At 35.9% G+C, this 23,828-nt stretch overlaps 4 protein-coding genes across 8 annotated transcripts; 3 read left to right on the top strand and 1 right to left on the bottom strand.

Moving 5' to 3' along the window:
• Nucleotides 1–485: 485 nt before the first annotated feature.
• Nucleotides 486–2,497, top strand: LOC133679953 (SNF1-related protein kinase regulatory subunit gamma-1-like). Its single transcript, XM_062102695.1, has 7 exons — nt 486–675; nt 773–948; nt 1,040–1,147; nt 1,287–1,448; nt 1,652–1,734; nt 1,842–2,033; nt 2,110–2,497. Exons 1-7 carry the CDS (start codon nt 486–488, stop codon nt 2,495–2,497), a joined length of 1,299 nt encoding a protein of 432 aa, XP_061958679.1.
• A 1,315-nt stretch (nt 2,498–3,812) lies between these two features.
• Nucleotides 3,813–8,699, bottom strand: LOC133679564 (uncharacterized). 5 transcript variants are annotated; one of them, XM_062102198.1, is made up of 5 exons: nt 8,578–8,699; nt 8,233–8,479; nt 5,506–6,875; nt 5,277–5,302; nt 3,813–4,867 (listed from the first exon to the last, which is right to left on the bottom strand). In XM_062102198.1, exons 3-5 carry the CDS (start codon nt 6,815–6,817, stop codon nt 4,079–4,081), a joined length of 2,127 nt encoding a protein of 708 aa, XP_061958182.1. In that variant the 5' UTR covers nt 6,818–6,875; nt 8,233–8,479; nt 8,578–8,699; the 3' UTR covers nt 3,813–4,078. The 5 variants fall into 5 exon arrangements, with proteins under 5 accessions (XP_061958182.1, XP_061958183.1, XP_061958181.1 ...); XM_062102199.1 differs by having other exon boundaries at nt 5,506–6,826; nt 8,233–8,699; XM_062102197.1 differs by lacking the exons at nt 8,233–8,479; nt 8,578–8,699 and adding an exon at nt 7,113–7,305.
• Nucleotides 8,700–13,980: 5,281 nt separating this feature from the next.
• Nucleotides 13,981–16,542, top strand: LOC133680050 (protein RER1A-like). The gene is made up of 4 exons (XM_062102848.1): nt 13,981–14,199; nt 15,051–15,420; nt 15,945–16,125; nt 16,238–16,542. The coding sequence occupies exons 2-4, from the start codon at nt 15,071–15,073 to the stop codon at nt 16,289–16,291; spliced, it is 585 nt and encodes a 194-aa protein (XP_061958832.1). The 5' UTR covers nt 13,981–14,199; nt 15,051–15,070; the 3' UTR covers nt 16,292–16,542.
• Nucleotides 16,543–18,164: 1,622 nt separating this feature from the next.
• LOC133680048 (adoMet-dependent rRNA methyltransferase spb1) lies at nt 18,165–23,633 on the top strand. Its single transcript, XM_062102845.1, has 11 exons — nt 18,165–18,778; nt 19,253–19,300; nt 19,391–19,549; nt 19,660–19,706; nt 19,986–20,142; nt 20,229–20,290; nt 20,730–20,919; nt 21,008–21,100; nt 21,656–21,798; nt 21,894–22,014; nt 22,368–23,633. Exons 1-11 carry the CDS (start codon nt 18,305–18,307, stop codon nt 23,394–23,396), a joined length of 2,523 nt encoding a protein of 840 aa, XP_061958829.1. The 5' UTR covers nt 18,165–18,304; the 3' UTR covers nt 23,397–23,633.
• Nucleotides 23,634–23,828: the final 195 nt, after the last annotated feature.

Raw genomic sequence — 23,828 nt, 5'->3', positions numbered from 1 at the left:
AGAGGCTGCTGCCATCTTCTTATTGTTTTTTTTACATCATCTACATCTAAATTAAAGCTTAAACTTTTACATAAGGAAATTAAGTCTCTAACTCATCTTAAATAGATCATTTTACACTCAGACTACGTTGCTATATTAAAAAAAAATGATAATTGATGCACCTTCTTCATGTTTATATTCACTGTAGAAAGAGATTTACAACCCTTAGGGTAAATCAATCTAACATTATGCCACACCAAACAATGTTGTTGTCGTGTTTTGCCCTCGAACAGTGTGGTCAAGAACCCCTTAAATACCGAGTCCTTGAGTTGCTATGTGGCAATTCAGGGGTTGCAAGAATTTCCTTAAGTGACACCTGGGAGCTTCTTTTCAATGCAACGTGTTAAATATGCATGGAACATAAAGATATAGAAACAGAAACAGAAGCATTGACAGAGGGAAAAGAGAACGGTGAAATCAATCTAACAATGCAAGAATCAAAGATGATGGACTTTAAGAAATTGGAGGATGTAATGAAGCAGCCAGAAGGTTTTAGCTTGGTGGATAAAAAGGAGAATCTAGTTTCCAACTTCATGGCTGATCAAAAACAGCACCAAATTGATTCTGGCAGTGCCCTTCAAATGTTTCTTGATCACATCCCCATTAGTTCTATCCCTGGCATAAAAAGTTCTCCTGGTGCTCGAAATCTTCTGCTCCCTCTCAATATGGTTAGTTTTGATAATAGTTTTAAATTGAATGTCTGATGATCTGTGTTGTGTGTGCTCTTTTTTAGTTGTGGAGTTGAAAATTGAGGATAGAGTAAAAGATGCGATACATTTGTTGTATGAGAAGAATGTGTCTGGTGCTCCTATAGCTGATGTTGTAGATCCTGATACCACTATTGGAAGGTTTTCGGATCAGTATGTGGGGTACATAGATTTAGCTGGCATGGTTCTTTGGGCTCTTGAGGTATAACTTGAGACCTTCACCGTCTGAACAAATGCAAATTTTGCAGTTTTTTCACTTAATGTCCATATTAATTGGTCTTTGAAATTTAAAGGAATGTGAAAAGGCTTATATGCAAACCAGAGGGACTGACGGTGATGAGAATGGAAAAAGTAGCATGTTCACCATGCTTGAAGATAATCCTCAAATTGGACAAACTAAGGTATCCTTTTCTTATGATACAATGAAGGCTTTAACAAGGTGTTTACAGTAGTTTTTTATGCATTCAAATGGTCAATGTACTTGGCTTATGTTAAGTTTAAATGGATAGAAAATGGTTATGTTTTGTGCTGTCTTATCAGGTTGGGGAGTTAGCCAAGTCATACCTTTGGGATCCATTTTTCCCTGTACACTTGGATGACACACTATTTCACGTTCTGCTGCTTCTCTCCAACCACCACCGGCTGCAAGTTGTGCCTGTCATAGAGAGGTCCAACTTTCAGGGTATTGGTTTTGTAACACAGGTACTTACCTGGCTGCAACTTGTTCTTTCTTAATGTTGTGTGTGCCATAATCTGATTCAAATCTTTGGAGATTTTACCATTGCTGTTCTATAGTTGTTGAAAGCTAACCTGGTTTTGATCGATTGAAAACAAGGAGGATAAGTAATTGTGAACATTTCAGATCTTTTGTTATGCTGGTAAATAATTTGTGATGCTTTTGTTAGAATGCAGTGATACAGTTGTTGCTTCAATCAAGTGGGCTAGAATGGTTTGATAGCATTGCAGACAAGGCTTTATCTGAGTTTCGGTACACCTGACCAAAAACAATACTCGATAATTAATGTTTCAGCTCATTTTTTGTTTGGAGCTGTAAGCCATTAAGCAGCTTGTTCACCCTTCTTTTTCCTTGCACAGTTTTGAAAACGAAGAGCGTGTTGATCTTGTATACGGAGATCGTAGCTTGGCAGAAGCTCTTCATATTTTGCGAGAAAGCCGAATTGGCGTAGTTGCTGTTGTGAATCGTGAAAATAAGAAGGTTATCGGTTGCATAAGGAACAGTGATGTTTATCTTTTGTTAGAGAATAACGAAATACTTGGTGACAGAAAGTAGGTTTGGAGGACCATTTCTTCAACCTTTACTGTTCATGACCCCCAAAAAGTGACGTGTTTTAAATACTCGCAGGAGGCTAACTGCTGGGGAGTTCATTCACACAGAAACTGCAAAGGAAAACTCTGATGGCACCTTTGAAAGGGACCTGGGGGCACTATTCGCAGCCGGAGCTCTTCAATTAAGAAACAACTTCCTTCCGAAAATGGACTCGCCAGTTACTACCAAAAAGAGCAACACTCTCAAGCAAGCCATGAAGGACTTGGCGGAGACCAAAGGCTGTTTTTGCTTTCTAGTAAATGATGCACAGCAGCCAGCAGGTTTGCTGACATTGAGAGACGTCATCATTCAATTTGCCCCACCATGTATAGATTCGAATATTCATGGAGGTGGTTTCTTTGAATATGCTCTAGAACAGACAGGGTGCCAAGTTAAGAATGGAACTGTCATTTGTGATCATTGAGTTCCCTGATGCTGACACTGTCGGCTTTTGGCCATTGGATATTATATCGATTCCAAGCTTCAAGTCCAGGCAAGATATGGTGCTTACTATAAAAGCTACATCATAACTGGCAGTGAGGAAAACAGCTACATAATTCCCTAGCTTTAATTTTTGTTTGCACGTAAAACATGAACAAAAACCTCTCCCATGTTCATGCCAAGTATTATAGACTTGTATAAAGCAATGAATTTCGATTTTTTTTTTTATTCAGAGTATAACTGATTTTTCCCTCCTGAATTCTCATTCCATGTGAGAGGGAACCAAAGGAAGCAACTCCATTCAAAGTAGTATTAATTGTGCACAAGTTTTTTGGATCAGAACTGCTCTAACAAAACTTGGAAGAGAGCTACATCTCAAGGGAAAGGTTCACTGAACTAAAAGGAAGGCTTGCATTTTATGTTTAGCCCCCGGCTCGTGGCATAATCAAGAGATAAATATGATGAAGAGGACAACAAATCCATTATGGCACAGGCTTTTTGCTGCACCCCCAATTCAGTATAATCCACCTTCCTGAACAACGTGCTCTGCAGCCACCAAAAATGAAACAAGCTTACATTTAAAACACCTGGAACAAAATGGTAAGACTTAGGGATTGTGCAGTGATCCCAGGGCATCTAAATTGTTTCACAAGCTTCATTACACCAAATACATTTTCATTCTCTTGACGAATAGGGTTTGAGAAATCATGGCAGATGTAAGCCACAACCTGTTTACAGTAAGCAGCATAATAAAGAACAAACCTAAAATGGTGTGCACCAAAACTTGCCTGCCTCTCAGAAGATGAACTCTAAAAAATGCAGTTGTATACCAGAGCTCAGAGAGGAATGGGAATTACTGTTCGAGAGAATAAGGAAGAATGCTCACCCAGTTCGTTGTTCTTTCATACCTAGTAATGCATTGTTCTTCCATTTTCAACCTAATGATATCATAAATGTCTAACCACAAAAACTATATTAAAATATCAAAAGTCAAAGATCAAACTTGTGCACACATGAAAACCAAAGCTGATGTGAGGTCTGCTGATATATTTCTGCATTCAAACTGTACATGGATATACGATTATTAGGCATCTACATTTGACGAAGCACAATCCCTTCCATTCTTTAAATCTTTTATTTTTAGTTTCTGATTCCAGGTATTACAGCATTACTACAGTTTGCTTGCAGTGCATACGGAGGATCAATAGGTGACATGCTTGAATGTGGCCAAGTTCTTTAAGATTTGCAATGTGAAGCAGCAGAGGCTGGTTACCCCTTTCTCAACCTAAATGGCTACATTGAAGAAACAAGGCCTCTTCCAAATCTCACATAAGATCCATCCACAATGCCTTATCTGATCATAGGTGGAAAGCAGGAAATGTAAACAAATTCAGGCAGGATACATAACAAAGCAACATTCAGGCTCTACAGACTCCATCTCCAGTCTACTGATCTGATGGAGGATTGATGCATAAAGATTTTAACTTGTTGCACTAATGTCAACTGCTAGGATAACCGGCACATCCTGTGGCTGCCTATCTTGCTCTTCAATCCTAGCATTTTCTCAGGAAAGCTCATCTCTGAACCCCCTGGTATTCCAGATGACAGAAGACCCCCGTTTTCTGAATTCACATGGACGAAAACCATTCATGGCCTTCCCCATCAGAGCCATAGCAGCAATGCTAGCAAACTGCTTCTTCTGGTAGTCTAGTGTTGCCACTGAACATTCTGGCTCAGAAACTACCACAGCCTTGGGCTTCTTTTTTGGAGATGCAGATGGCTTATGACACCACCTCTGAACCCAAGCATGAGAGAGTGTTATTTCTTGACTTTTCCTTGCCGAGTAAGTGGAATAGGATTTAGCGTTCCTAGGTGACTCTGCAGTCTGATCTGTCACCGCCTGCTCTTTACCACAAGACTTGCTTTTCTTTGGTTCTGAAATACTTTTCCTATGTCTTGGCATTTTGCTGATCAACTTATTAAATTTCCGACGGGATGATGCTTCTTCAACTTTTGAACTTTTAGTACCATAACCAAAAGAATCTGAAGCACTTGGTTTGAGACGTTTAACCCATCTGCTGTATGGGTCCAATCTCGATGGAGCGTTATGGCAATCACTGGATTTTGAATTTGTAGAATGCTCAAGATGGGGAAGGAAGCATTCCACATCCAAACTCTGGGTTCTTGAGGTGCTTGTCTCCATGTCATCTGGTGACCTTGCCATGCCTGGAAGTACAGGAAGTTGTTGCTTAATATCAGGTAATTCGGTGTTCATCTGTCTGCCCTTGGTTTCTTGTCTGACTGGAGGCACTCCAGCTTGAGAAGCTGTTGACTTTTGGCCCTCGCTGATGTCCTACAAAGTTAATAAATACTAGTGAACAGATGAGACGATGGCCTTGTAAGCCTTGGACTCTGGAACTTTTTGTAAAGTTACGATCCCTTCGATAAATTCCTTGGCCTAAACCAAAGCAAAAATCTAACTAGACAATGCAAACACTTGTAGAATGTAACTTATTAGCGGTAGAATGATTTCAAAGACCAAGGTAAAAATCCACCAAATTCCTTGAGTAGCAAGTGGCAACCAATACAGCTGTATAAAATTGCTGACCTAAACCAATATAAATTAGCAGATCAGATTTATTGTCTCTAAACAATGTGCACAGGATAATGTTTTTACCTTCACAAGTTTTTGAGAACGTAGTCAACACTAGAAAAGCACTTGAGGGGCACAAACTTAGAGATAGAAACACAGTAAAAGTTACCTTATGTGATTGCAACGATGCCACACCTGCAACATAAAGAAATAAACTCACTAATTTGCATAGTAGGACTACGCTAAAAAAATACAAAACTCATTAACACTAATCAAATTTAGGTGATTATATCTATCAACTTCATCGGAGGGATGTGCTCCAGAGCATAGAAAGCTATCATCAACACTGCATTCTAAGATTTAACCAAGTCCTCATATGAGATACAGACCATACATACCAGATATATGATTCTCACAGAAAGCGTGAATATCCATGGCATCAGTTTCAGCTGATGAATCATTCTCTTCATCGACTGCAGAAGTCTTGACATTCTCAGTGTTTTCTATTCCATCAGCTGATGAATCATTCTCTTTAACAACTGCAGAAGCCTTGACATTCCCAGTGTTTTCTTTTCCTTCACTCTCTGTGGAGCTTCCCAGAGGATGCATCTGCTCTCCTTGCTTGACATGGAAGCCAAAATCCGGAGACAAAGCAAGGAGTTCAGTCACCATTTTCCCCTTAAATTCAGTGGATGTTGCTGACTCTCTAAACATCTGGGCACCATCAGGTAAGTTTACGTCAGTCTTTTTTGTGATGAAAAAGCGGTGAGTGGTCTGGGTAAACTTCGGAGGACCTCTAGAAAATTCTTCTATGGAGTCTATTGTAGCACGCATTCTCATAGTCCCCACATCATGAACAGAGGGAAGACTTGGTAGTGCATAAGATCCATGATACAATTTTTCTAATTTGATATTATCTCTGGGACTGATCTGGCTAGAAAACAATTCAAAATCAGAATGATTTGGCACCGTCCGAAATGACTTACCGAAAAAATCTCTTAGCTGATTATTGCTTGTTGAGGGATCACAAAAGAGAAGACCATCATTTTTATTCATTTTCTTCTTATGAACCAAAGACGCACAGCCTGGTTCATTAATGTGATCAAGCCCATAGAAAACGGACTGAATTGGAGCCCTTCTGCCTTCAAACTCACACGGCACAGTAACTGCAGTCGACCTTACAAAATCATCCTGAATAGGTGTCGAAACGACTCTGCTACTCCTTTCTAGCAAACTATTAGACTTCACCTGCTTCTCTGGAGCCAAGTTGATATCTTCTGTCTGAAACTGGGGTTTTCTTCTCTGAATTTCTACCTCAGGAGGAGCCTGTCCGGGCATTAAGGATAAATAATCAACAGTTCTACCAAGAGAAACACCATTCTTCAGAGATAAAACACTATCCCTATCTTGAGAAGGTTTGAACACCGGAAAAGAAGACTGGCCCTCAAACACCTCATTCCTCAGTTTTTTTGAACTCATAGTACGGTTATCTTTCATGAAGTCGATCCCTTTCCCCTCAATTAATTCTCCAAGCCCCCCGACAAGTTTAGAACTACATGTCTCCATCTCCGGCCCACTAAGTGACTGATGATGTTTTCTACCATGACTGACTTCCCCAGAATCATCACCTAATCGCTTTGGAGCTTCATTTTCTTTCCTGCAACTAGTTTGCGTCCAATGAGACATCCAAGCAGACTGGCACTGCTTCATAGACTGGTACTGCCAAGCCAAAGTCACAACATGTGAGGTCGTTGATTCTCTGTTATTTCTTTTTTCAAAAAAGCAAATAAAAAAACAAGATCACTGCAAGGATCTTACTTTACAAAATAAATCAATCCCACTAAAGGAAATAATAAAAAGAAAAGGATTTCCACTTATAACGAACTTAAACAACAACCCAACACGGAAAACTTAGTTACAGAAGTCCAGAAAAAAAATTTATTAATTTATCTAAGTTACTTGCAAACTCGTTTATGAACAAATAAAAACATAGGCATGGTAGTACGTGTAAGCAAGCTTGCAGTTTTATTCACCTTCTTCTCTGCTTCTCTCTGTAATCATAGATTCATAGATAACAACATCACTGAAATGAAGCTCAAATTCTTGTTCGGTTGAAGCACTTTTTTGAGGGTTTGTAGAAGGGATTTATTTGTGTTCGGTTTTTGATCTATTTTGAGTTTGGGCTTTTTTGTTTTCTTGCTTAGCCACGAACTTATTAATGTTGAGTTTTAACCAAATTTTTATTATTAAAAAATAAATTTTAAAAAATAAAATAAAAATATTATTTTAATATATTTATAAATAAAAAAACATTTAAAAAATATATATATTATAGAAGTGACCCCACTTAATCTAGTCCTCTTTTCACATTTGTTTTTTTTTTTTTTAAATTCAGCAAAAACAATAAATCACCTGTTAACATGTAATATACTTATTTTAAACACGTTTCTAGTGTGTTGTAATATGATTTATATATTTAAAAAAAAAAACATGGATGTAAATGATTTGAATAGCGAAATATATATGTTTTTTATATATTGCTATCTATTTTGAATATCTTTTTATTTAAAAAGGATATAGATGATAATATACAGATCTTAAACATTAGGATATATAATTTTTTTATATTTATATTCATGAACTAATATCCTAGATGTAAATTATATAACTAAGAACACGGAGGTTTAATAGAAAAAATATATGTACAATGATTACATGTTATGAAAAAAAAAATTGAAGTGATGTAGCTTAATTGGTTAGGTTTTTTATTTGCTCCTCAAAGATTACTAGTTCGAGTGCTATAAATTTTAGAGTCACCGGAAACTGGAGACTTACATGGTCGTTAACTTCAGGATTTTGAAGGATTAGCCGAGGTGTGCATAAGCTGGCCCGAACATATATTACTAGTTACAAACTATTGAAAATTAAAATTAATTATAAAGACAAAGCTACCACTCAAAGTTTATATCGATTCCTGGAGTTCTGTAATTTTTTTAAATATATCTATAAACAATTGTAATATATATTTCTGGGTCCGAAAAATCTCATGAATAACCTAATAGATTAAGGATAAAGTTGGAATTAGACAAGATACAATGCTTTGTAGTAGAATTGTAGAAGGATACCTTGTCTTGCGAGCACTGGGAATTTGCAAGAAGTACTGTGGCAATTCCTCGCTTGCTAGAAGATATGATCACTTGAGCAAGAAATATCTTCACTTGATGCGGAGATTCAAGTTGCAGGAACGCTAACTCAGTTTGGCAGTGATCATGCACAAAATACCTGATCCTTATCGCTTCGAATGGGTCTTCTTCATTGGATTCTGCTCGCTAGTTGTGGAGCCCCGTGTAAAGGAACTTTATTCTTGAAACGCTTGAATTCAGTACAAGAGACAAGATCTATCAAATCCTAGTTTAAGGTAGTAATAACAACAACAACAACAACAACAGAGAGAGATTGAAGAAAAATACTTCATATTAACACCCAAAAACTGGTTAAAGATACTGTACTTGGCCCTCGATTTTGGAACGAGTGTATGAAGTAATTAACACGGACAATTTTTAGTTTACAGCCGATTCCAAGTTGGGTGGCTTGGGAGATCGAGCCAGGAAATTATAAAAAGAAAGAGAGCCTAAGTGTGCGTATGAGTATAAAGTAAGAATTCAATCTTAAAACTTAATACTAATTTAATTTAAAATTTTAAATTATTATTTAAGATTTTAATATATAATTTATATTATTTTCTAATATATCTCCTTAAATAAAAGTTTTTTAGACTTGAAACTTACACATGCAAACACTACCTTGTATTTAATTTTTATCAAATAAATATAAATAATAAAATTCGAACTCGTAATCGCTTAGTCATCAAGACTCCGATACCATATCAAAAAATCATCTCAGCTCAATAACTTAAACTATTAAATGAGGTTTCAATATATTATTTATATTATTCTCTAACACTATATCATACATTCATACACATATATATTGATAAATTATGTAATTAACACAGGAAAAACAAAATAAATTGTGAAGTAATACATGATAAATTTTTTTAAAAAAAATAACAAATTTTAAAGATGTTGTGGTTCATAAAATTAACATTTTAATAATATTGGGTTTCAAATTTTTACTTAAATATTATAGTTATTAACCACAATATTAATTATAATTTTGTCATATTATGCTTCCTATTTACTAAACATTACGGTTCTTAAAAGTAATATCTACTTTGTCGCTGAGATAATATCAAAATATATTATTTCATCATTTTTTTAACAGTGATATTCCACCAAATTTTCACAATTATTGTGCTGTAGTTTTTTTTTTTTAAAAAAAACCCCAATATATAGGTTGCTCGGATGGCTAGAAAAATACAGTTTTAATTTGGCTGTGATTTGTCCACGTAGGACCTAACGATGTTGAGGACTTCTGTGTTGTACAATGTTGTCGGCTTGACAAGCATTATTTGCCTATCTGCGACACCATTATTTGGAAAGAAAATCTTGCCATTTGAAATATGTGCCTCAGAGGAATTTGACGTCTTGTCACAGAGGTGGGCAAGAGACCATTTGATGATGATCCATGTCAGTTTTCTTGCTCAAAACCGCATGCTGTGTGCCTGGCATGAACACATGACTTGTGCCATGTACAAGCAAACTAGGTAATCTTGTCTAGTGTATAGCTATGGAAACTTAATTCAATGTTTGTAGTCAAATTAATTCCCATACTATTCATTTTCTTCCTACTTGATGCTTTGGGTTCAGATCTTTCTTTTATAAAAAGAAAGAAAAGAAATCGTGCAAGGTGAAGGCCGAGGCTCGGGCTCGGGCTCGGGCTCGGGCTCGTCGATCTAGAATTGACACTGTTCTTTGGATATGATTTCAAGCTATCTGGTCGAATCAATATTGTTTGTTCCTTGTCTCGAGATCTTCCTTTTTTATTTAATTTTCTTGTGTTTGAAGCTAACATATAGCTAATACAGATCAAATTCAATCAGTTGTTAGATCTCAGATTATGATTCCGGGTCTCGTGAGTTAGATTTCAAATCTGGTTATTGATTTTGAATTTAATAATTTGAATTAAATAAGAAAGAGATAATATATATAAAAAATAGATTATTATCGTTTTTATCACATATTAATATAACTAATAGAGGTTATATTAATATATATATGTAAATTTAATAATGAAAATCAATTCATTAAATTTGTGAGTTTTATAAATCCAGGACGAAAGTGTTATTCTAATTTTACTTGAAAATATATTAAAATAATATTTTTTTTTACTTTTCAATTTTCTTTTAGCTTAATGCACAAAATCTATAAAAATCCATAAAACTCCAAAATTAGACATGTTTAGGTTATAACAATACTAAACATGGGGAAAATCGTGTTTCCAAGAAATTCAAAAAAAAAAAATTTTTGTTAAAATTTAATATAGTTTGTACGTTTTAGATCGTTTTGACGTGCTGATATCAAAAATAATTTTTAAAAATTAAAAAAATATTATTGGCATGTATTTCGACACAAAAGGTTATTTGAAAAGCAATCGCTACCACACTAACAAATACATTTTAAAAAGGAGTGCTTTTATAGGAAATCACTACGCACCTTAATTCACACGCAAGTGTATAATCACTGGCAGGATTTTGAATTGATAAGCTCTTCCTCGTGCTTTGATTCATGGTATGTGTCTGTAAATTTCAATTAGCTAAAGAGAAAGCCAAGTATGGCAGAAAAATTGTCTTCGTTCTGATACCATCTTCGCAGTGAAGATTGGTTCTCCCCTGAACGACTGAAGTAGAAAAGTCGACGTGTTTTGTGCTTCACAGTTTCCCATGCCCTTCCTCTGTAAACCATCCATGGTGTGTATCCGATTACACAGCTGTTAACCGACAGATGTAGCAGCATATAAATTATAACGTTTCCCTGCTTGTTGATTTTGACAAATATTCTCCGCAGAACCGTAGTTTTTACAATGAAAAAAGCATGTCCACTTAATTTAAGTGGCAAAGCTTACCTGGTTGAAGTGCGAAAAGACTGCCTTTCAAATCCTCTGTTCGTCGATCGCACTTCAATAATTGACGGTCTTTAAATGCAAGTAAACATACTGGGATTTGCTTTTTATTATATATAAATCTCCATTATCGAGATATACAGAAGCTAAAAGCAACAACCAACAAGATACAAGATCAACATCTCACTGTACAACAAACAAGATAGATTAAGAGTTATCTTTTTTGTCGTAGATATAGTTATTTTTCATTTCAAAATTATTTTTTATTTAAAATTATATTTAAAAGTTATTTTTAATAACAACTTATAAAATGATCTAAAAACATCAAAAATATATTAATTTAAAATAAATAAAAAATAAAAAAACTTTAATTTTTTTTAAAGCATTTTTAAAACGCAAAAACAAAGATTACTCCCGCCAAGCATAATTTGCTATTTTTTTTTAAACATGAGCATTGATTTTCTTACCTCGTTTTCAAAATTACAGTGGATATTTTTGAGTTGTGAAAAAAGAGGAAGAAGAGAGGATCTTGTGCGCTGTAAAACTATTATGTCTTTTTGAGTTGGGAAATAAAAGTAACAAATGCGCAAGAGATAGAGTTAGTGTTAAATTGGTGTATGTTTGGAACAAACATTGTTTATGTGATATTATAATAAAATGTTGTTTGAGAATTATAGTCGAAATAATATTTTATATAAAAAAAAGTTAGATTAATTTTTCTCATGTTTTTAAATTGTTGATGCAATGGTATCAAAAATAAATTTTAAAAAATAAAAAAATATTATTCTAATATATTTTCAAACAAAAAACACTTTAAAAAATAATTTTTACCACAATACTAAACACTACCTAGACCACAAGATGCCCTTTTAATTTGTTTTTTCTTTGAATTTAATAAATTGAATTTTGAAATTCAAGTATGTACCCTCTAAAATATTTCAGATATAAAAAAATTATTTAAATGGTTCTCAAACAATAATTATTAAACGGCTTTGTCAATATGACCAAGCCTGATCAAATCAAGTTTTACTTTGAACCAAAAAAATATTACCCTGGCTAAACCCGGTAGATAGAAAGGGTTGACATGAACAAAACCATCCATGACAATGCTATGAAATCTTTTATTTTATTTTTTTTAAAAAAAACAACATAAATTTGTTTTGAAAAAAAAATATGATTCCAGATGATATATTACAAATTGATTTAATAACGACCCAAATTCATTTTCGGGTCAGATTATGGACCGAGCCTCGCAGCGTTCCTAACAACCTCTAGGGCTCAAGACTTAGGAGAGGCAATTCCTGGATCCATAAGCACGAGCAAGGTTGCCTAATGGGCTACATTAGTGAGACCTCGTAAATTACTATTTGATATCGCAGAGAAAGATGGGCCCAGCCCAATATATTTTATTCGTCTGTTCACAGATTTTTGCGGAGTATATGCTCATAGTCATGGACCTCAGCTACCCCTTTTTTGTTTGGTATGCACACTTCCTTGTGTATTTTCTGCCTTGGAATACAGCTTTTGTCCTTTTTCTTTTCATGTTTTACTAAATAAATAAAACTCTCTCTGTCGTTCTCTTTTATCGACTTATTAAACTTCTTCTCCCCAACGGTTAAAATATAAAAAAAATGTCGCAATTTTTATTTTTTTAACTATTAAATTTATCTTTTTTTTTTAATGCTGTCTCTGGTGCAAAGAATTTTTATGGTTTGACTTTGGAGTATTTATTTGTCAATGAATTCTCTTATATTTCATCAATTAAAAAATTAAATTTATTATCGATCCATATTTTTCAGAGATATAAGTCTTTTATCTTTGCTATATTGAAACGAGAGTCAATGTATATATTAAGTGTTAAAATAATAACGATTATCATTCTCTATGATATCGACAAACATATAATCAATATATCAATATATATGTGGATATAATAAATAATATATGAATTTATAGATTATCATACAAATAAAATTATTAATTTACTATATATTGACATTGTAACATCATAATCACACAACACCGTTAATATGTTAATAAAAAATACTTACTCCTAACCATCTAGGCGGTGAGCCAGTGGTAAGAACTTGGGATCAAGAGGTTTGTTTTTTTTGTGATCTTAGGTTCGGGCCATGTGGTTGCTCATATGACAGCCACTGGAGGCTTACATGGTCGTTAACTTCAAGACCCGTGGGATTAGTTGAGGTGTGCGCAAGTTGATCCGGACACCTACATTAAACTAAAAAAAAAACCTAATTCTTCTTAGATAAGAAAAAAGGAAAAAGATGAAGTTGATTTAATGGTTAAAGTCATAGTTTTCAAACTCGGTTCGGTGTCTGGTCCGGATCTCTGGTTTTAATCGAGTTGCCTAGATCAATTTTTTTTAAAAATCAAAACGATATCGTTTTAGTAAAAAAAAAAAGTCAACGAGTCGCAACCAAGTTTTTGATCGGGTCTTATCGGGTCAACCCGCCGCGCCTGCCAGGTCTCGCAGGATTTTTCTTTTCCTTATTTTTTTTTCAACTTGGCCTGGTTCCAGCTCCGAGTCGTCCGGGTTCTAGATCTCAGATTGATCCGTCGGGCCGGGCCGGGTTTTAATACTATGGTTAAAGTATATGTTTTATTTTGAAATAAGATATTAAAATAATTAATAGGTATCATTTAATTCTAATAGAAATAATTTGTTTTTTTAAGTATTTATTTTAATATAAAAAAACTAATAAAGAAATATTCCAAGTTTTTTTTCCTTGGGATAGGCCACCAAAAACGCCACCTGGACGTCATCACTTACAGACAAAATAATTTTCCATCCCTCTTCAAACACCCTTCCTTCCCTGTCATTAACTCAACTCTCCTCATCTCTTTATTTATTTATTTTTTTTATGAAAATTCAAAAAGAAATAAAAATAAAAAGCAGTAAAATACTAAAATCTATATCCCTGTAAGCAGGCACTGGCTGATTCACACAGATCTGCACATCCTTCGCCTCTAAAAATTATCTTTTGTTTCTCCTTGGTTCTCTCACGGACAGTCTTTACTCCCTAGCCACCAAAATCACAAGTCCATTTAAGGTCAGCTTCTCTTCTCTTCTCTTCTCTTCTCTTCTCTTCCCTCTATTTTTCTTTACTATTATAATCTATCTATTTATTTCTTTCCCCTTTCATTTTTTTATCTGCTTGGTTTGCTTCCTGATTCTTTGCACCCTTTAATCCCTTACTTTTTACCATCCAATCACCTTGTACGTTTATGGTTCTTGATTCCTATGCTCTCTTTATTATAGATCTGTTTCTTGAAAGTATTTCCTGGTTTCTTGATTGTTAGATCTTGTGCTGTTTTGGGTTTGATTTGGTTGCTTAAACGAAGCTTATTTTCTTCATTTTGGGTTCCTGAGATTTGGGAAGTTAAAGGGCTTTGTGGGTCTTGGATTCTTTTTGTGTGCCTTTATCATCTGGGTTCCTTTCAAATTTGTTAAGGTTTTTATTTTTATAAAGTTCGGGCTCCTAAAAATTGAGAAAGTGAACGGTTTTGTTTGCATTGGATGGTTTTTATGTTTCTTGCGTACATTTTGTCATCTGGGTTCTTTCAAATCCGGTTTAAATATTTTTCTGAACATAAATTTGGTGAATGGCAATTTTCTTTTTGCTATAGTAATTAAGAAGATTCATGCGTTTTTTTCTCCTTTCTTTTTTTTGTGGATGTTATGCTTTGATTTGATTGGAAATTGGATATTGTACCACCTCACCGGATTTTAATTCGTGAAATTGAATGAGTATTGGTCAAATTGAAGCATGGTCATGCTTTTATAGTTAAAATGAAGCATGCATACATACATAGATATGGGTAGTGTTATTTGTTGTGTTTTCTCTTTTCTTATGAGGTTTTTTTGGCTGGTTTAATTTGTTTTATATTATCAAATTGGCAGGATTGTGAAGATTAAATTGGATGGAGGGAGTTGGGGCTGAGGGTGCCTCTGCGGCATCACCTGTTGCGCAATGGGGAAATGATGTTTGGAGGATGTATCAGTATTATCTTGATAAGAGCACGCCACATACGGTCCATAGGTGGATTGGGACTTTTGTTGTAATGGCTATCTACTGTTTGCGAGTTTATTATGTTCAAGGATTTTACATAATTGCCTATGGGCTTGGAATATACATACTGAACTTGCTAATTGGGTTTTTATCACCTCTGGTTGATCCTGAAATTGATCCTTCAGATGGTCCTTTGCTGCCAACAAAGGGTTCTGATGAATTCAAGCCATTCATTCGCCGACTTCCTGAGTTCAAATTCTGGTAATGAAAGTAATTATTCCACTTGTGGCAATTAGTCTTGTAATTACCCCCATGCTGTTTGTATGTGTATCAACTCAGTTATCCTGTTGTGTAATTGCTTTCATTGTTCTTTATAACCTGATAAATGATTCCTGGTAATCTTCCGAGACTTCAATCATGAATGATCCACCCTTGAGTACCTTTTGGCTATATATAGCCCTTCAATTGGTGGTTCTCATAGTTCTTGCAGATTCAGGATTGCTTTAAAAGAATAGGTGGTTGGAAAGCTAAATAGTTTTAGTAGTGTGTTTGATTAAGATTAGATGTTTCTACTATTCCATGCTTTCTCTTAACTATATAGGGCTGCTTTTGGGTATAGGATAAGTAAACAAACCAAACACATATCTATAATAAACAAGACAAGAAAAAGAAATGGGTTCTCCTGCCATCGAGAAGGGGCGGGATAAGGAAGAGGGGATTAAGGAAATCATCTTTGATACATTTATGCACGCCAGTAATCCTGTTGTTTCTGTCATTATATCCAGGTACTCCTTCACGAAAGCATTCGTCATCGCATTTGTTATGACCTTCTTTTCCATGTTTGATGTTCCTGTCTTTTGGCCTATATTACTCTGTTACTGGATTGTTCTTTTTGTCCTTACAATGAGGCGCCAAATTGCACATATGATCAAATTCAAATATATTCCATTCAACGTTGGAAAGCAGGTGAGTTTCAAGTGCTTTACACCACTAGTAACCGTGGCAACTGTAACATTTTTACTTGTAGTAGGACTGCCATTATGTGAGATAACATTCTGGTTTCTTTGATCTTTAACAGAAGTATGGTGGCAAGAAGTCTTCTGCAAGTAGCAGTGGCTCCCGTGGGGACTAAAGCCTGGATGGTTGGTAGGCGCCTAGAAAAGGACCAGATGGAAGTTAAAATTTAGACATGAATATTCATGACAATTGATTTTTTTTTTTGTTTGAGGGACATGCCTTTATGTTGTGATGGACTAATATGCACTTGCAAACAGAAAGTTCAATTGTGCCTTGACATTTTATGATGGCAGAGTGCTGATGTTGCAGAAGTTAAACTTTATTGTTTATATACCAATTAAGAAGATTCATTTACGTTTCTGAGAATGAATATTGTCTTATGTATATACTGCTTGATGCAGTGGTATTAGTTCCCTCGCTGGTAGTCATGGAAAGTGGCAATTATAGCCACAGGTGTATGCGTCTTTAATACTGGAAGTTATCACAGAAAGACAGTAGTGGATGGTTCTCTTGCAAGTTAACTTTCAGTTTAAACTTAGTGCTTGTTCTTCAATTTGTTCTGGCTCCAGTGCTTGTTCTTTGGTACGCAAATAATGGTGAAACTGATATGTTTCTTCTGTACTTGTTTTGGTATGTAAATGGGTTTGGTAAATTCGCTTATGTTGAATTGTTGATTACCACAACTTATATCAATTTTCGTTTAGCCATGTTATCCGCAGTTAAATCACCTAGTGACTAAGTAGAGGAATTATCCAAGTTGTAGTTGTGGAAAACTGGTCTGCAAGGCAAGATCCTTCAATTTTTGCAAAAAGATTGAATTCAGTTTTTCATGCAAGGATTGGGATATGTTGCCCCCTCTCCTGCTGCCTCTTTCTAACTCGGTCCATGCTCATGCACTTAGGAGTCTGTTGCCTACCTGTGAACCCCTCCACCCTCGAGCTCTTTATCATGGTGAGGGTTGAGGCCAGGGTGCCAGCTCTATGTTCATTGGTTCGACTTGCCAACATTTTGGTCTCTGCCATTGAAGCTAAACTCCGGACCATAAGTCATAACTATCAGGCCAGGCCCACAGCCAGTTTTTTTTTTTTTTAAATGAAACCTGCTTTCTTATGAAATAATAATAATACAAAAAAAAACAGAAATCTTCCTTAAACCTCCAGGTTTAAAGGATTTTATTAGGTGAGCCAGCCCCACAGCCAGCTTAGTTGACCCAATTTATAAGAACTAAGTAGTCAGGGAGCTCATGATCTTTGGTAGTTTGTTTGATTGTGTAAATTACCATCTGAACACTTCCCCAACACCATAGGGCGGATCCATCTCAGATATACCTGTGCATGGAAATAAACTTGTTGTATCTGCTGTCACATATCCAAGGACTCCTTCACAAAGTATATATATATTTTTTAATGACGTGGTGTCTTGATCAAATTATACATATTTTAACTAATTTTAAAGATTTTAAAATTAATAACCATATAAACTTAAAAAGTAATTATTCTTCGTAGCATTTAATGCTACGAAGTTATCCCTGTAAGTCTGCAAAGTAATTATTCTTCGTAGCATTCATGATGACTATCTTTTCCATGTTCGGTGTTCTTATCGTTTGGTCCATATTGCTCTGTTCCTGGATTCTTCTTTTTATCGTCACCATGGGGTGCCAAATCAGATACCTGATCAGATACATGGCGTATCCTATTCAACGTTGGAAAGCAAGCAGGTAAGCTTCAAGTACTTCACCTGGAACAGCTTATCCAGTAGTAGGATTGCTGGTGTATAATACCAAAAAAAGTGACACCAGTTCATCTTATCTTCTGATGGTGTCATGGAAAACTGGCAAACTTGTTCTATATTTGTGCTGGGTAATTCACTGGGCCAAGCCCAACCTAATGAAATCTCATTCCTTAACAATCTAAACTATGGGCTTTGGGTCCAGTGGGTCTATTACATTATATAACAGTTCTATAATTCTATTAACTGCGCCCCTTCTTCTTTATTCTTAAAATTTCGAAACCCTAGCTAAACCCCCCCCCCCTCTCCTGGAACACCTAACCCTACCAGCAACCATCAGAAGGAAAAAAAAAAAAGTTCTCTCTATTTTTTTCAAAATCTCCAAGACCCGTAAATCACAATGGGAAAAGTAAAGGGAAAGCATCGTTTGGATAAATTTTACAAACTAGCCAAAGAACACGGCTATCGATCGCGTGCGTCATGGAAACTAATTCAACTAGACACCAAGTTCAAGTTCCTCCAATCCTCACGCGCCGTGCTTGACCTTTGTGCTGCACCGGGCGGGTGGATGCAGGTGGCAGTGCAGCGCGTGCCTGTAGGAAGTCTTGTTTTAGGCATTGATTTAGTTAAAATCGCGCCTTTACGAGGGGCTGTCTCGATAGAGCAGGATATAACCAAGCCTGAGTGTAGAGCTAAGATTAAGAAAATCATGGGAGAACATGGAGTTAGAGCTTTTGATTTGGTTTTACATGATGGGTCACCTAATATTGGTGGTGCTTGGTCTCAAGAAGCTATGGCTCAAAATTCTCTGGTTATCGATTCTGTTAGATTGGCTACTCAGTTCTTGGCTCCTAAAGGAACTTTTGTTACTAAAGTAAGATTTATTTTCTTGGGTTTTGTTGAACTAGAAATTATGTTTGGTTGCTGATAAAATTAGAGGGTAAAGGGGTTTTTTTTTGGTGCAATTTATTTAGTTTTTGATGTTGTGTTTTATTGAATTTAGCAATTATGTTTATTGTTATTCAAATTGGAGGGAAAAGTAGAGAACTTTTTGCCATTTTTCAGGTTCATTTGATTGCTTTTGTTGGAAATGAGTAATTAGCCAAAATGACACATGGGAGATTGACTAAGATTTTTTGTAGTTTTTTTTTTCTTCGGGGTGAATTTGGTTGTTGAGAAAATTGGAGGAGAAAAGGAGGAATTTTCAGCTGTTGTGTTTGGTTGGTCTTGTTATAAATGAATAACCATACATAACATAAAATAAAGCTTATCAAGTTTAATGTCTATTCATATTTATCTCAATTTACTGTGTCCGGATGCTAAGTGCTTATTTGTTGTGTTGTTTTAGGTTTTCAGGTCCCAAGATTATAGTTCTGTCATCTATTGTCTTAATCAGGTGAATTTTGAATCTCTTTTGAAAATCCTTGTTATGTCTCAGTGATTAGTTGGTGTAAGTGATCGTGGTATCTGTTTTGTTTTTCTCTAGTTATTTGAGAAGGTCGAGGTGGATAAACCAGCAGCAAGTCGTTCAGCATCTGCTGAAATATTCGTTTTGGGTTTAAGGTACAAGGCCCCTGCTAAGATTGATCCTCGTCTTCTTGACGTAAAGCATTTATTTCAGGGTTCTGACGAACCCCAACGGAAGGTAATCATCTGCTATACATGAAGAATGACTTTTCTGTTTTTTCCCCTCTTTGCAACAATCGCACTTTTCTGCTGTACTTTGATTGGTGTTTTGTTTATATTGTGATATAGGTGGTGGATGTCCTTAGAGGAACAAAGCAGAAGCGGCATCGTGATGGGTATGTTTTCTCATTAGTTTGTGAATTTCTTCATACAGCCAGATGAATGATAACATGCCAGTTTTTGTTACTCCATGTATTCCACTCAGGATAAGGCATAAATTCTTCATTTTTATTAAACTCATAAGTTTAGGAATTTTAATGAAGATGAAATGCTCTGGTTGGTGCAAATGAAGATGAAATATTTAGTGCACATGAATATCTGTTGGTGGTTGTTTAAAACAAACAATTTGTATTGTTATAGCTCTATGTAATGATATAGTTAAAATCAAACTACAGGTATGAAGATGGAGAGTCCATTGTCAGAAAAGTTTCCTCAGCAGCTGATTTCATTTGGTCTGACAGCCCTCTTGAGATCCTTGGTTCCGTTACTTCAATAGCCTTTGATGATGAGGTTTCTTTACCCTTGCGTGATCATGATTTAACCACAGAAGAGGTAATCTTTTCTGTTATTTTTTTCGCCATCATACCCTGTATTCTCTTCTGTTTTTTAACTACTAAACAAACTATCCATCTGACCAGGTTAAACATCTTTGTGATGATCTGCGTGTTTTGGGAAAACAAGACTTCAAGCATCTATTGAAGTAAGATTTGTTTTCTGTCTCCCTCCTCGCCCTCTATTTTTTTTATGTTTCAACTCTTTACAATTATTTCAGGTGATCTGTGAAGTTCCAGCATCTGGAAGTAATAGAGATGGATTTTCCGCACACCCTATTCTTTTCCTTGAAAAATCTGCCGGAATACACCTGTGTATTCATTATCAGTAGTTGTCTTTAGAATGGGAGAAAATGTTTTACCTAAATATGTTAGGTGTGGGTTTGGGTCTGAAACAAATCTTATTAGTGTTCTGATGCCATTTATCAGAAATGAAAATATGTTAAGCTTGTGCGGATGCATGCAAAGGAATGTAATTGATGTATAATAAACAACTGTTTTGCATGTTCTGGTATTGTACTTTCTTGATTTTGCCTTATTATTAATATACATTAGATAAAATGTTGTTGCATCTTTTCTATCATGTAGGTGGCGGATGCAAATAAGAAAGGCCTTGTCTTCGTCTCAGAAAGCTAGTCCTTCTATTGGAAAAGGTGGTGAAGATGAAAAAGAGGAGGATGAAGATGATAGGTTGCTCAATGAAATGGAGGACCTGACAAATGCTATGGAGCGGAAGAAGAAACGAGAAAAGAAACTTCTTGCAAAAAGACGAGCCAAGGTTGATTTTTGATTGTGCATGCTCTTCCAGTTATTGATATCTATTACTGTAGCTCACGTGTTGGTGCTTCTATATTTGAAAATATCAGGATAAAGTACGGAAGGCAACCGGTGGAATGCAAATCGATGCAACGGCAGATGGTTACACTGATCTTGAATTGTTCTCTCTTTCTTCCATCAAGGTTCACTTTCATGCTTTCTTTTTAACTTTCTTTATATTTTTTTCTTTGTCTTTGTTAGTATTGTAAGTTAAATCAGATGTCTGATTTGCATCAAAATATTGCATTAAGCCAAAGCAATTATTGATGGTTCTTTTCACCATCCTAAATTTCCTTCCGGGCGAGGAAGCTTTCTTCAGAATCCCAGATATTATGGCATTATGTGCATATAAGTAAAAAGTTGGTGCCTTTTATCTTGGATGCAGAGTTTGGTTATATGCTTTGGATTCTTTAAATATGAATCTGCGCTAACTGAAGTGGCAGCATTCGGTCATAAAAAGTGGTTCATTGAACTGGATATGGACAATCCCAGTAAAGATTTCTTCAGACAATTGCAAAACCATGGTGTTTTTTTTTAAAAAACAAAAAAAGCAAACTACATCATTTTGAAATGCTGAATACTTGCTTGGGACTACTAACCTACATTTTAGCTGAAACCAACTTCTTGTTAACGACATCACAATCTCAAACACAGTCACACAGTCATAGTCTGAAATTTCTTTCACTTTATTCCTTCAGGGAAAGAAAGATTTAGTAGCTGTTGATGCTGCTGACTATGATCATGAGAATGGTGGCTTAAGGGATGGTGAAAATGAAGAAACTGATGAGGAAACCCTGGAGCATTCACCCAGTGATGTAGATTCTGATGAGGAACGCAGAAGGTAGTTCCTAATATATTTGCATTACTACTGATATAATTTTGAAGAATGCAACCTCTAAAATCATTCTGAAATTCAATGTTGTGTTTTGATGTTAGATTTGATGAACAAATGGAAGAGATCCTTGATCAGGCATATGAAAGGTTTGTGACCAAAAGGGAAGGAAGTACAAAGCAGCGGAAACGTGCAAAGCAAGCCTATGCTGAACAACTTTTGGAGGTATAAAGCTCTTGTATTTTGTTCTACTTCTAAGTTGCAATGAGACATTAATTAATTTAATTTCCCCGTGTCTTCAGATAACGACTCTGAAGGGTTAACTGTTCCTCAGTAGAATCTGTCCTACATTTTGTGCATTGATGTTCTCTTGTATTCTGAGTGGGTTATTTTGGTTGTGCATTCGGTGTTTAACCCCACATTCCTTGCTATCCATTGTTCCTTAGTAAAACATGTCCTGCATTTTGTGCATTGATGTTCTCCTATATTGTTTGGGTGGGTTATTTTGGATGTGAATTTGGTGTTTAATGCCACATTCCTTGCTGTTGTGAAGCGTACTAATTCTTTTGGCTGTGCAGGGTGATGGTGACAATGATATTGTTCATTCAGATTATGATTCAGATAAAGAAACGGGTGATCATGAAGCAAATCCTCTGATGGTACCATTCAACGATGGGGAAGTGCCAACTGAAGAAGAGATTACAAGGAAGTGGTTTGATCAGGATATCTTTGCCAAAGCTGCAGAGGATGGAGACTTGGAAACTGCAGAGGCCAGAAACTTGGAGAAGTATGAAAGTGAAGATGAAATGCTGATAGATGGACAGGAGAAAGAAATTGCGACTCCAAAAAAGTCTGCAAAGAATGCTGTAGGGTCTGATCGTACTCAACCCCCATCTTCTATGGCAGAAAATGATTTTGAGATAGTCCCTGCTCCAGCTACAGATTCTAGTGATGATTCATCATCAGATGAATCTGAGGATGATGATGTTGACTCAAAGGCTGAGATATTGGCTTGTGCTAAGAAGATGCTGAGAAAAAAGCGAAGGGAGCAGATGCTTGATGATGCCTACAACAAGTATATGTTTGATGATGAGGGCCTGCCTGGCTGGTTTGTGGAGGAAGAGAAGAGACACCGCCAGCCAATTAAGCCGGTTACCAAAGAGGAGATTGCTGCTATGCGAGCACAATTCAAAGAAATAAATGCTCGGCCTGCTAAGAAAGTGGCTGAAGCCAAGGCTCGAAAGAAGAGGGTAGCTGCGAGGAAGCTTGAGAAGGTGCGCAAGAAGGCAAATGATATATCAAAGCAGACGGAGATCTCTGATCACTCAAAGGGCAGGTTAATTGAGCAACTATACAAAAAGGCTGCACCAAAAAGGCCTAAGAAGGAATATGTGGTTGCAAAGAAAGGAGTTACAGTCAAGGTTGGCAAGGGGAAAGTCCTCGTTGATCGGCGGATGAAAAAGGATGCGCGTGGTATGGGAAAGCCAGGAAAAGGCGGTTTGAAGAAGGGTAAGAATGCAAAGGGCCAGAGAGGTAAAGGGCATGCAAAGACTTCAGCTAAGGGAAATAAGGGAAAGAAAGGAAAAAAGATGGGCATGCATGAATAAAGGTTTGCATCTGAAAAGATGGAGTTGTTGCTTCGAAATCCAGCCTTCTTGCACACAATTATTCTGTGAGCTTTTTTTTTCCCCCCTGGTTTCTTATGATATTTAAACAGTGGAACAGTCGAAGACTTGAAGCCTGTCGAGGCTTATAAATTTTGCTGTAATGTTTATGAGAGTTATCAGAATCTTTTGTGCAGCATTGCCAAAGTTATGAGCAGAATATGTTGCTTTGTTTCTTTATTTATTTATTTTTGATATACCCCGTTTCAAGGTCGGGGAAGATTATCATTTGTCTTCTAAGAACGGCCACAGTAAAATGAAAATGCACTCCTACCTTGGTAATCTTGAAAAATATGCATTCCTAATAGACGTTTGCTGGTTATCAAGAACACAATTTTGCCTTTCTAACGAAGATGGCTAAGGCTGCATATTTCA

Source organism: Populus nigra, chromosome 19 (genome assembly GCF_951802175.1).
Source record: "Populus nigra chromosome 19, ddPopNigr1.1, whole genome shotgun sequence".
Lineage (NCBI taxonomy): Eukaryota > Viridiplantae > Streptophyta > Magnoliopsida > Malpighiales > Salicaceae > Populus > Populus nigra.
Note: the sequence above shows the minus strand (reverse complement) of the source record. Positions and strands in the feature narration are given on the sequence as shown.

Bases quoted from the DNA above. Each gene is read 5' to 3' on its own strand.
- LOC133680048 (XM_062102845.1), top strand. From the start codon at position 18,305: ATGGGAAAAGTAAAGGGAAAGCATCGTTTGGATAAATTTTACAAACTA. The intron at 20,920-21,007 runs GTTGATTTTTGA...TGAAAATATCAG, and splicing joins TTGCAAAAAGACGAGCCAAG to GATAAAGTACGGAAGGCAAC. The intron at 21,799-21,893 runs GTAGTTCCTAAT...TTTTGATGTTAG, and splicing joins TCTGATGAGGAACGCAGAAG to ATTTGATGAACAAATGGAAG.
- LOC133680050 (XM_062102848.1), top strand. From the start codon at position 15,071: ATGGAGGGAGTTGGGGCTGAGGGTGCCTCTGCGGCATCACCTGTTGCG. The intron at 15,421-15,944 runs GTAATGAAAGTA...CATTATATCCAG, and splicing joins CTTCCTGAGTTCAAATTCTG to GTACTCCTTCACGAAAGCAT. The intron at 16,126-16,237 runs GTGAGTTTCAAG...GATCTTTAACAG, and splicing joins CATTCAACGTTGGAAAGCAG to AAGTATGGTGGCAAGAAGTC.
- LOC133679953 (XM_062102695.1), top strand. From the start codon at position 486: ATGGACTTTAAGAAATTGGAGGATGTAATGAAGCAGCCAGAAGGTTTT. The intron at 1,148-1,286 runs GTATCCTTTTCT...CTGTCTTATCAG, and splicing joins CTCAAATTGGACAAACTAAG to GTTGGGGAGTTAGCCAAGTC. The intron at 2,034-2,109 runs GTAGGTTTGGAG...AAATACTCGCAG, and splicing joins GAAATACTTGGTGACAGAAA to GAGGCTAACTGCTGGGGAGT.
- LOC133679564 (XM_062102199.1), bottom strand. From the start codon at position 6,817: ATGAAGCAGTGCCAGTCTGCTTGGATGTCTCATTGGACGCAAACTAGT. The intron at 5,303-5,505 runs GTATGTATGGTC...TTTATGTTGCAG, and splicing joins CTGTGAGAATCATATATCTG to GTGTGGCATCGTTGCAATCA. The intron at 4,868-5,276 runs GTAACTTTTACT...TTAACTTTGTAG, and splicing joins CATCGTTGCAATCACATAAG to GACATCAGCGAGGGCCAAAA.